Here is a 12,784-nt window from a genome sequence, read left to right as displayed (position 1 = left end):
ACTTATATAAGGTACCTAGAGTAGTCAAATTCATAGAGACATAAAGTAAAATTGTGGTTTCCAGGGACCCATGGGGGAGGATGGGAAGGGGAAGTTATTGTTTAATGAGTACAGAGTTTCAGTTTGGAAACATAAAACAGTTCTGGAAATGGATGGTGGTGATGGTTGTGCAATATTGTGAATAATGTCATAAATTGTACACTTAAAAACAATTAAAATGGTAAATTTTATTATATATATTTTACCATAATAAAAAAAGTAATTAGAACTTAGGTTTGCTCTAAAATATAAAAGCCAAAAACCACAAAACAAAATAGTCTAATTTGAGATCTAATTTATAAAAGATAATAGTAATTAAATAAGTAAGCCTATTCTGTTCAACAGCACTGTAAATCGTATACTTTGTTTTCACTAAAGATCAACATAAGTAACTAATAAAATGATTTGTTCAAGATCAGACATCACATGGAACAATATGAAATACAAGTTCTAGGATGAACTCTAGCAAGAATAGTTTATCTCAAGGGACATCCAATAACATCTTATCTTACTCCTTAATTACCTTCAAAGTGAACAAAAACACTTTTCCATAACAAAGAATTTTCAAAATGTTACTTGGGAAAATTGGTTAAATTTTCTTCTCATATTTATATGTTGGGAATATTACACAATTTGAAGGAAATATTAAATATATTTTATCACATTGGAATTCTTTACAGCAATATTTTTAAAATAATTAAATTGGCTCATTTTAGTGCCCTAGATTCTGGCCCAATTTGATCATTTATATAAAAATATGGATATAAAAAAATGACATAGGCATTACTGTTCTTTGATTAATCAGTGCTTCATTGTTGTTTTTTTTCTTGGTCAGAAGCTTCACACTAATCAAGTAAAATTTTACTTCGTGCTCAATCCAGAGCTACGCCAAGGAGCCAAATGAACTTTATGGGATTTTACTGAATTAAAAAAAAAAGTCAATTCCCCAGAATGGCATACTTTTCCTCCCCCAAACTCAATGATCTTGTAAACAAATAAGTTAACATGGCAATTAATTATAGTCCCTTTGACAAACTTGTGCTCATCAGAGAATGTTAGGATATAGGCAACTATTCACTCCCACTTTTGTCATTCTTTGGATTTTGGACTTGTTTTTTCCTGTGCTTGGACTATTCTTGTCATGTCATTGCATAGCTGGCTTCTTCTCATCTTTCAGGCTTCAGCTCAAAATGTCACCTCCTTAGAAAGGCCAACCCCAACCACCCTATCTAAAGTAGCCTCCCCCTACCATAGCAAACATAGCTGTCCCCAACCACAACAAATTGCTAATTTTCCCTTTTTTTAAGTAATGAAACAGAACTCCTTATTTTTAGATAGTTCACAGCTACCCAAGATAATGAACTAAATTTCACAGTCTCCCCTGTAACTAGGTATGTGCATGTGAATGAAAGTGACAAGCTAGATCAATTCTTTAAAAGAAATGGGCACAGCCCCCCTACTGTTCTCCTCTCTCACTGGCTGGAATTTAGAGGTGGTGGTGAGCGAGCTTGAGGGGAGGCACAAGGGTGAAGAGACCACTTGAGAGATGGGAAGGAAAGAGGAAAAGCAAACTGGCTGGGGCCAGAGTCCCTAACCCTTTGGAGTCACACATCAGTTAGATTACTTATGCCTAGATTGTTACATGACAAGGAAGAACAAGGCCATTTGGCTTAAACTACTGTTAATTGTAGTTTCTGTTTCAGCAATCAAACTTAAATTCTAATACAATAAACTTTCCTTGATGATTTAGAAACTGCTTCAGAATTTTACAAAGTGGCTTTAAGATCTGAAAATGATAAACTTTTTGAGTTGGAAGGAACCTCCAAGGTTACCATATCTCCTCACTTTATTGATGAGGAAATTGGAGATAGAATAAATAAACTTCCTGAGCTTCACAAGTAACTGGTAGTAGGACTGGTGTGAGATCTCCCTGAATTTCAGTTCATTCTTTTCCTTTGTGGTCCAATTAGCAGAGCTCTCTGTAAATTACTCTGGAGGCTCTCTCTCAGAGATCTGGACAACTTGTTACCTGAGACCCACAGCCTTCCTTTTCCCAGAGAGCCTATAAACAGCTGCCACCCTGTAGACACCAACCAGGCTGCTCACACTTCCACCAAAGGAAGCTCCCCTGGGGAGGTGATGCCTAGTGTGTCATGCCTCAGTGGGGGGTGATGGGACAAATCAGGGGACTCATGCCTTTACTTCTTATCTTGCCTTGAAAGTTTGCCTTTTCTTCAAAAAAACTGATTTTTTTTCCTATGACCTAGCATTGTGAAATTTGTCTAGGATGCAGAAACATGGAAGTTAGAAATTCTGAAGGCACCTACCCTGCATAACTCCATTCTATAACATTATGAGTATTGATGATCATTCACATGCATTTTGATAATATGAGAAATGTCTATAACAAATAGCTACAGGGGTAACTTCAACTGTCCAAGGAACAGCACAAAGGACAAACCAATCATTTAACTATCCACCATGTGCCCAACCACAGCTCCCTTTAGACAAATGAGGACGCTGGTACAGTGGTGATTACAAAAGCTGCCAAAGGTGCCAGGGAAAGTGGAAGGTAAAATCCAGCTATTAGCATACCAGGTCCAGGCTTACCTTTGCAGCTCTACCCTTTTCCTTAAAGGCCCTACAGACCATGCTTACACTTTACTTATGAAACTAGGAGCTTCCTTATATTTAAATTTTGCAAAATTCTATTTTTCATATGCCGCTATCCCACATTCCTTACCATCCTCATTTTCATCAAATGCTGGTGGTTTGCTTGAAGCGTTGGCTCCCATGGTCAAGTCTGTCCAGACTTTGATCCTCCAGTTACATTCTCCTGGCAGAAACACTCATCTTCACTCAAAACAGGTCACGAAGCCTTAGCTGGGTATCTAGGAAAGAAAAAGAAATGGTATCCTAATAATATGGTATACTTCAGGTACCCTGAGTACAGACTATGGCCAAAATATTAACCTAATCTGTATCACTGCAGTGGAAACTTTTGTGCGTGAAAAGATGATTTCAGAAATAAACCATCAAGCAACAGGACAGCACATTAAATGGTTCATCAGTAGCAGACCTGGACTTACAACGTAGAAAGAAAGCAAAATATTTTTCAAAGTTTAAAGAAAAGTTTAAAATGAGGTCAGCAAAGCTTTATTTAACAACTATAAAATAAAAATAATATTTTATTGTGAATCTGTATTTTTGAGAAAAAATGTACTACTTTTAAACTTTCTTTTTTCTTGTGTGACCAACAACTTTAACTTTTTTTAGTCAGAAAGATATATTTGCTATCCCTTCCCCCTGCCCTGGAAAGTACTACACTGTAAAAGGTACAAGTTCTGGTTTGAGCTTTATCACACCAGCAAATTGCTGAATTTCTCTAAACATGTTTCTCTTTGATCGTCTTCTAAACTTGGAGAGTTGAATGTGCTATACATACATTAACTCTTTACATATTAAGTTAAACGTATGACACACATTTATGTATATGTATAACCCTTTATATTTATGTACACATATTTATGTACATATGTGATACAACTGAGTTACACAAATGTATGATATACATACAGTTAATGTAATACATAAAGTATTTTCACAGCTTAAGTGCTCAATAATTGTTGGCCAATCTGAAACTCAAATTAAATGATGCATCTGAAAGATAAAAAGACTCTGGAAAAAGTACACTTATGGCTTTGTTCCATTTTCAAACATAATAGCAAAGAATCTTACCTTCCCTGAAATTGGTAAGGCCCCAGATCCCAGGGTCTGGTCCTAAAACTGACGCTGATAATGGCTTTGGCCCAGTTAATTAACCTCTCCCCTCTAGAATGGGGGAAATAACAATGCCTACCTCAGGAGTCACAAATTTGGATGCCTATAAAAGCCAGGTGGGTAATGCAAAGGAGTGAACCAGACCAGGTATATGACATCAGGGTATTGGGAGGACAACAGTGACACTAGCTTCATCTAAAAGAGATAATTGCTCTCAGATGGAGCAGATTATTGCCAAGTGGAAGCATGGGCTTTGGGGACCAGATAGTCAGATCTACCAAAAAAAAAAAAGGGTAAAGATCCAGATTTTATACAAAATAATATTTTAAAATTCAACTCAGTTATATGACTTGAGAAAATTTCATGGTTGGGACAAATATGGTTCATGGATATGTAAGGCAATTAGCACAATGCCTGGCACATAATATGCAGAGAATGACTGTTAGCTCCTGTTATTTTTGACGGTAGCAGTATTTCCTTACTGTATGTATTTTTAAAAACAGTTGATACCTGTTAATGGATTTCCTCTTGGACTTTTTACACATGAAGGAGATATGGATTACAGGCAGAATTGGGCGAAGTGTTAAGGATGAGTTATTGAAAAAGCACTGGGGAAGCTCCTTAGCAAGTGTAGAAGAAAAGCTCATTTCCCCATTAGGAAAATGTAAGTAAAGCCTTCATTTGGAAGGCAGACTCATTTAGGAAATGCTACTTTTCATACTAAAAGCCAACTGCTGGCAAGGTGCCTTATGGATTTTAAAAAGAATCATTGAATGGAGATCAAACAAAGAGTCAGCAATTAGGAAGCAACCAATTAAATGGTATGGGAGAGGGGAGAGGGCAGGGGCAGGTGGTAACAGGTGGCTGAAGGAAGCTCAGTGGGATTGAGATCCAGGAAGATAGAACTCAACCCTCCCTCCGGTCTAAAAAGCCAAAAGGCTTTTAACTCCAGCAGACAAAGAAGTTAAGAAGCAGCAAGTGGGATGTCCTTTGTTTTATTGTGGGTTAGGAAGAAGCAAATGCGGTACTTCGTGTTTTATTATTGCATTTAAAATCCAGAACAAGGGGGGAATAGTATAAGGACCAAGCCACTGATGGCACTAGAAAGAGATAATTGGTCCTAAAGAGAATATTAATTTAAGAAACCGCAATTGTTAACTGCAGACTGGGCCTACATTCTCTCTTATTTTGTGCTTAAAACCTGAGTACATGTAGCTTTCACACCACACCCCAGTCCTGCCATTCTTATATTTTTCTTCACACCCCAGGTTTTCTCAAGTAGCCTGACTTCCTGCAACATAAGATGTACCAAGCTCTGACCTTGCAAGTTGTCAGATCAGAAAGAGAAAGAGGAAGGAATATGATCACAATTTTCCACATTTGAGAGTTCCATTCTGATGTGCAGAAAATTTTCTTCACCACAGATACAGTGATTTTTAGTGGGAAGAAAATATGCAAACAGGGAACCACTTTTGTGTTAAGTCTGGGGAGGACCAAGCAGATGCGATTACTGGGTGGTGCCTTAATATCTTCTCCACTGCACCTAACACACACAATCCAGTTTAGAATTGTCTTTTTCATTTTCTCCCCTATGTGGATAAACAAATTAGACAACTTTTTTCCATATCCAGAAACAATATGGCAGGAAAATGGAGATGCATCCTTTCCAGTCTACCGAACAGATCCCAGTAGAGCTCTATTCTACCAAATTCCGCACCTTTCCTGACCTCTTGGTACTAAGTCTGCAGTGTTACCTAAGCATCATTTTGAGAAGACAACCACCACCCATGGAAATGAAAATTCTAAACACAGAAAATACAAAAGGAAGAGAAATTTGTCTTGCAGGAACACAGGGAGTTTTCAGAGTCTACCTCATCCCAGCCATTTACCATCAGATTAGTAACTGGGGACTAGTTCCCTAATACCAATATTTCATCTTTGGTACTTTTGGGGGTTGTCAACAGACAAGCTTCTCTGAATAGCCAAACCTCCCAAGGTAAAGAGGTGCCGTCTTCTAGGATTGGAGAACATAGGGTGTGATGCAAGAAAGTTGCAACTTCTGATAGAACTGTTGAGATTTCACTGTCACAGAATGAGCTCAGACATAACTTATTTTGTTTGCATTTGAAAAACAGAACTTCTTCAACTGAGAAATATTTAGAAACACAAGGAAGAAAAAAAAAGTCATGAAAAACTACCAAGTTAACAACACTCTCAGTTAACAATTGTTTATATTGCATCAGCTTTGCTTCACATTTTTACATAATGTTAGGTAAATATTTCCACCTTAACCCTTGTGCCAAATCGATTCCTCTTTCACACTTCCCAAACATCCACCATCACATTTTACAGTCTTCTTTCCAAAATTTTGCAGACACAAGTGTTGGAAAGTAAGTACCTAAATGCCACCACAGAGACAGAGAGATTTTGCATCTTGCTGTGCCCATTTACCATCATACTTCTGAGATCCAGGCATAGGTGTGCTGATCTCTTCAGTTGTGATTTCAGCTTTTTAAGCGCTGCATAGCAGTCCACGGTGTGAATCCAACACATTTTATTTTTCTGTGTAAAATTGTTCAAATGCTTCATTCAGCCTTGGGGGGAAAAAATCTTTGTGGCGATGAAGCCAACCATCCAAAGCAGTGCTTGCTTGTTTAGAAGCTGGATGAGAGAACCGAGCAGAAACACTTCCACTCACTCACCTCCACCCAGCAGACCCGAACCGAAGTCTGCCGCGTCCGGGCCCGGGTCGCCGCGAGGCTGGGGGACCGGGCGGGGTACAGAGTAGCCAGGGTTGGCTCCAGCCCGCATCCAGTTGTATGAGTTATCTTGACCGGCTGCCTTTGTCTTATTTCTCTTCCCTTTTAATACCCCAGCTTCCCAACAGTGCCCTTTGCAGGTTTATTTAAGAAACAAACAAATATAAAAAAAAAAAAACAACACAACACCACAGCTAGCCCCCCACTCACCTAGTCCCGGTTCTTCCTTCGCTCCTCCCGTGAGGCTCGGAATGGTGCCTTCATCCCTGGAGCAGGAGCTGCCGGAACTCCCAGCGCAGGGAGACAAGGCGAGGCCCCCACCTGCCTGGGCGCCGCGGCCGGGAGCGCGGCCGGGGCGGGCGGGCACCTGCGGCTCCCGCGGGCGGGGCGGCTCCCGGGCCGCGGAGGGAGGCGGGAAGCCGCTCTCTGGCGGGCGTCCCCGCTCGGCGCCCTCCCTAGGAACGGCCAGGCAGTCGCCTGGGTAAGGGCGAGTCGTCTGGGGTCCGCTGGTGGCCGGCGGAGGCCGGACAAGGGCCCGGGGAGGGCGCGGCGGGAGGACGGGGCTGCGGCCGCGGCTCCGAGCGGGGGGGCGGGGCGGGGATCCTGCCGCGCCCGGGCCGGGCCCGGAGCCGCCGGGACGCGGAGCTCGCCTCAACTTCCCGGACTGGGGCCGGGTTCCCCTCAGGCGACCTCCCCGAGGGAGCCGGGCAGCGTCGCCGAGGTGGCGGGTGTGTGTGGAGGTGGCGGGGACGAGCGTGCGGCTCTGAGATGAGGAGAGCAAGGTTTCCTCCGAGGCCCCCTCGGGCACGAGCGGGGGGCGGGGGACACCCAAGAGAGGTTTCCGGAAAGACTATTTGACGACTATAGTCTGGAAGATTTTTTTTTTTTTTCTGTTTTATTGCAGGGAGAACTGAGGCACATGAAGAGAAAATACTTGCCCAGTGTAGCGTAACAGTTAGTGGGGAGAATCTTCTGGAGGCTCAGGTCTCCGGGCGGAGAGTCCCCACATCTGCTCGTGGAGTGGGGGCGGGGACGGGGGCACGGAGAGGAAGGCAGTCAACCCCGCTGGGAGTTTCCATGCTGTCTCCCCAGCAGCGCCCTGTGCTTTCCTTTGTAAGGATCAGCATGACTGAAATAACTTCTTATTGTTGGCCCTCGAACCCAAGTCACACACACCTCTAAGGGCACACAGGTCGCTTGCGAAGTGGCGAAGTGGCGCGGGTGCGTGGCGGTGGCAGCGGCGGGGCAGGGAGCACGGGCCGTGGGTCTAGCCTGGGGGTGGGCTGAGGACAGCGTCCATGCAGCTCCGCATCTCCCTGCCATGTGGAAATGCCAGCTCAGCGCTGCCAAATATTCAGATTTTTACAGAGAAGCTGAAAACAAGAGCTTTTGTGTTAAGACTTCCATTATTTTTAAACATTGACAAGTTTTTTAAAATGTTAGAAACTGTGTTGGTCAAACAAAATGTGTCCGTTGCTGACGTATCTGCTTCAGACTCCCACTGGTTGATCTATCTCGATGGAAAGTTCCACAAAGTGCAGGGACCATATTGGCTTTGTTCACCCATTTTTTGTTACCGGATCCTGTAATGGTGCCTGGTGTGTCTTAAATATCTGCGGAAATGTTTGAAGCATTGATGGTCCCCTTATGGTCAATAGCCCCATAATGTGTTTATTAAATGAATATTTCAGGGTAACTATTGTCGTCTAGCTATTTTCCTCTTCTTCCTCTCATCTGTAGTCATGGGCTGCATTCTACCTTTATATTTTCATACTTGGAATAACTTTTAATTCACACTAACCCACTTGTTCATTTTGCATTTAGAGTCTCAAAGAGGGATTTGCCCAAAGCTGTGCAGCGAGTTGGTGGCAGAGGTGGGTAGAAACTTACCTCCATGCTCCTGCTCTCTCTACCACATTACGTTGCCTACTCTTTATAAAGACCCTGTCCGAGAGAGGAGTGATTGCTATAAGTGAACATTTAATGTGGAAATTGGGGCAAGAGGGCTAAAAGCGACTAAGTTTAGGGGAAAAAAATAGAATATTTAAGGAATTCATTTTGGAGAGAGAGTTTTCTTTTTAAGGCAAAAATTAGCCACCTGACAAAAAAACACATTGCTTTTGTGTAACCCCTGGTAGTTTACAAAACACTTTGATTATCGTCATGGCATTGAAGATGCACTACAAATTTGTTGGGCCTGTACTATTATCCTTTTTTTCCCCTGAGGAGATAATGGTATTCACTTTATCACTAAGGAAATTGAAACTGCAAGAAAGTGGTCTGAGACTGGAACCAAAGTCTGTGGAAATCTCTTTAATTTGGTGTTCTGGCTGGCATAGAGAGCTTTGGAGTCAGACAGTCTTGCATCCACATGCCAGCTCCACCAATTAATATATCTGAGATATTGGCCAAGGCACTTAAAGGCCCTGAGCCTCAGTTCTCCAATTTCAGTAAAGGGAGCAGTAGTCATCCCTATCAGCTATGATTGCTGGAGGATTAACTGAGGTTATATATATAATAATAGTCTTAACACAGTTCTAGGCAGCACAGAGTAAAAAAACACTCAGAAACTGGCAATTGTTAAGATGGTCATTTTAATAAGCAGGCTACCAGATTACGTATGGCCCAATACTTCTCAGATCTGTTCCATACATCTTTCTTCTGTTGATACAGCCACTTTTGCTTGGAATAAAACTACTAGTCAGTCAATGTTTGGTCTTGTAAAGGCTTGGCATAGCATAGATTTTATAGAAAAGCAGAGATTGTTATTACTGTATCATGCAGACTGTCCAATGCAGACTTGTTTCAAAGAGCTGATTGTGTTTTAATCTTTTGTTGTTGTTTTTGTTCAGTTGCTCATATTCTCTTGTTGGTGTTCCTATCTTAAACAGCTGTTGGGGAAACTCAGAGACTGCCACAAGGTTGGTGCTTGCGAGGAGGCTACATACAGAGGACAATCTCTGGAGCCCCCCAGTGGAGAGGAGAATGAAGTAAAGAGTAAACCAGTGAGGAAGGTTTGTCCACATAGATATACAGGATTTTTAAAAATTAAAAATCTAGATCATGGTGTACAACACAAACTTTAACACCATGCAAATTCAACCATGTTATTCTTGGCTTAAAGCTGTGTACTGGGTTCCGCTGCATTTAGAATAAAGTGACACTCTTTACTCCAGAAGACAAGGACTTATGCTGTTCACTCCCTGCTACTCTGTCCAACTTCATCTAGGCTCAGTGTTTCCCTGTACAGTCCACTCCAACCCACCCACCTTCTGGATCATAACAAACAGATCATAACAAGCTTGTCCCCACCCCAGGCTTAGTTCCGGATTCCTCCTCATTCAGCTGTCAGCTCACACTTCTCCTGCTCAGAGACACCTCCCCTTAACCCCTTCTCTGAAGCTGTTTCCCCACTGCTTCCTCCATTCTCCACTGTGTACCCTAATTTCTTCCTTCTTATCACTCATCATGAGCCGTATCTATTTTGCTTGTACAACTTCTTTGCTGTGTTTTCCCTTGTTGAGTGCAGGTTCCGTAGGAGCAAGAACATCTTGTCTTATTCACCATTATATGTACAGCCCTGAACCCAGTATTTGGCACACAGAAGATGTTCAATAATTAGATAAATGTTTATTTATTTCCATTGTTCTTTTCGTTGAATAGTTGAGAAGGAAAATACAAAGAAGGCATATTATACTGCAAAACAGTAACCATTCACTAGTGAAGTAAACAGACCTTTATAGGGCTATGTTTAAAGGGTACAAAGACAGGTAAGAAATCACTGTACCTGAGGATTTTGTGGTTTGGATAGAAACATAAACCACAGCCTGAGATTGACAGGTGCCTGAGTGGGAGCTTATGCAAAACATGAGTTAGCTGTGCCTGAAGGAGCCAGCAGCCTCGGTGACAGTTGATCTGTGTCCTGAAGGATGAAGGGAGGGTCACTAGACACAGAGGAGGACTGTCTGGAGAAAGCAGGCACTAAAAAAATGTAATATTTTGGGAGATTATAAAAGTTTAGTGTGATTTGAGTGTAGGGAATGTAGTGCAGAGTGAGAAAGTATGGGGGAACCCAATGTACTAGGAAAAACGGTTTGAAGTATAAGCCATAAGGGTAATGGGAAACCCTTAAATGTGTTAATAGGAAAATAGGAATATAGAGTTTTAGTAAGATTACTCTCCCCTATTTACATAAAACAAAGCTGTATTTTATCTTGATCTGATACGCAAATTATTCTGTTACTAAAAAGGTGAGCTCTCATTAAAAAATTTAAAAATTCTCCTTAGTTATAAAATAAAAAATGAGGTCTAACACTGTGTCTTATACATAGTAAGTTCTCCAATATTTGTTGAATCCAACCCAATGTTCAGTTTTACCTGGTTTTTCCACTTCTAAAAATATAATCACTTTGAGAAACTACATATAATAACTTCCGAGAGAATATTTTTCTTTTAGGTATTTTCTTGACAAAGATCCTCCATTTTATTTTCCAATTTCATTGAACGATTGAAGTTTACAGCCTCTAAGCAGCCTTTAAAAATTCTATAACCTCAAGTTCATTATCTGTTTAATAACCCATTCCTGCAGTGTTGATCATTTATGTACAGTGGGGAAGGCACCATGCCAGGAGCTAGAAATACAAAGATAAATAAACCAATCCCTGCTCTTGAGGAGCAAGCATTGTAGTGAGCTCAAAGTACATATCATGCTGTCTTCACTACTCACCCTGTGAGTTTGAAATAATTTGATTGCCAGAGAGGGAAACAACCCTAGGAAGTAATGGGGATGTTTTGTTTCTAGTGCCCAAAATAAAAGCTAGAATAGTATGAAAATATTCCCTAATACATGCTTTCTAGTAAATACTTAACTGAAAAAGTTAAGGAAAACAGATATGAGTTAAAGCACAGAAGAAATGAATATTTATGGCTTCTAGTATTATATATATGTGTGTATATATACACATATACCATTTATTCCACAACATTAATGGAAATGTGAATATTTTAATTTTGCTCCAGAAAACTCTCACAGTAGTGCATTGTTGTTGAACAAAAGTATTGTTAGCATCAGACAGACCTGAGTTTGTTTCCTGATTCTACCACCTAACACTTCGTGGCCTTGTGCAAGTCATTTAGACTCGGAGTTTTTGTTTCTTGATCAATGTGGTATGGATACTACTAGTACCTACTCCTGAGGAGTGTTGAGATAATTAAATGAGATAATGCATGGAAGCACTTAGTGCAATGCCTTGCGCAGTATGGGTACCCAATGTGTTGCATTATTGTTATACCAAATATCTCTCTTTGTGAAAAAGTGTGAAAGTGCCTATCTCACTGCACCCTCATCAACACTATTTTGAAAGATCATTGCTAGAAGCCGTAGCTACAGCATTGATATCCAAACCATATCACAAATCTAAAGTGGGATTTGAACTATGGTGTCCCTAAATCAGAGTCCCTGTGTTTTCCCATGCTATTGGTGACTTCTGTGGTTCAAACAGCTAAAATTTCTAGTTTATTTGAGTATAAGTGCTGCTTATGATTCTAAAGATTCCAAGTAAAAATACATTTAGATATCTGTCTTTTTGCTTTCAATTCCTGACTTTCTTTTCATGCAGAATAATGAAATATTTCTTCAACAGATAGGGAACAAATGCCTTATTTATTGCTGTATTTTTCCCCAATTTTATAAGTTCCTGCTTATTAGGATAAAGTTTTATTTCTAGCTCTTGTTAAAGATATATTTTTATCATTAAAATAAAACAAAATGACAGTAGAAAATGTTTATGGGTCTGAGTAGTTCAGGCAACAAGAAAGAACGTTTCAGTTAAGGCATGGCATTTAACAGAATGTACATATTAAACTATAATTTTAAATAATATGAACTATAAAATGCATCTATTTATATTTAGTTTACAATATTAGAAGATCCATAACTGTATATAAAAAATAGATGCAAATCTTGCTTTTTTTCATTTAATGATTAATTAGCATTGACACTATTTTTACAGTCTCTGAACAAAAAACAAAATTATGAGAAAATTACAAACATTTATTGCTTGCTTACTATGTGAATTTAATCCCCACAGAAACCTATGAAGTGAATAATTTCGCCTGCTGTACTAATGCAGAATCGAAAGTTCAGCCAGGTTAAATTGTGTGACTAAGAAACACAGGAGATAGAATTAGAGACTTTACTAAAACCT

General features: G+C 40.4%; 1 protein-coding gene across 2 annotated transcripts in view; it reads right to left on the bottom strand.

The window, feature by feature from the left end:
* The window catches only part of STK32A (serine/threonine kinase 32A), a 78,433-nt gene extending 71,575 nt beyond the window's left edge, over positions 1 to 6,858 (bottom strand). The window contains exons 1-2 of one of the 2 annotated variants that reach the window (XM_045551140.1): positions 6,789 to 6,858; positions 2,783 to 2,930 (exon numbers count right to left, since the gene is read on the bottom strand). In XM_045551140.1, the coding sequence (XP_045407096.1) occupies positions 2,783 to 2,834 (52 nt within the window). In that variant the 5' untranslated portion in view covers positions 2,835 to 2,930; positions 6,789 to 6,858. Of the gene's footprint in view, positions 1 to 2,782; positions 2,931 to 6,788 lie in introns of those variants that run through there. The other variant, XM_045551138.1, reaches the window with a different exon arrangement.
* Positions 6,859 to 12,784: the final 5,926 nt, after the last annotated feature.

Source organism: Lemur catta, chromosome 5, assembly GCF_020740605.2.
Source record: "Lemur catta isolate mLemCat1 chromosome 5, mLemCat1.pri, whole genome shotgun sequence".
Classification (NCBI taxonomy): Eukaryota; Metazoa; Chordata; class Mammalia; order Primates; family Lemuridae; genus Lemur; species Lemur catta.
The sequence above is the reverse complement of the archived record's forward strand: the minus strand, read 5'-3'. Positions and strand labels throughout refer to the sequence as shown.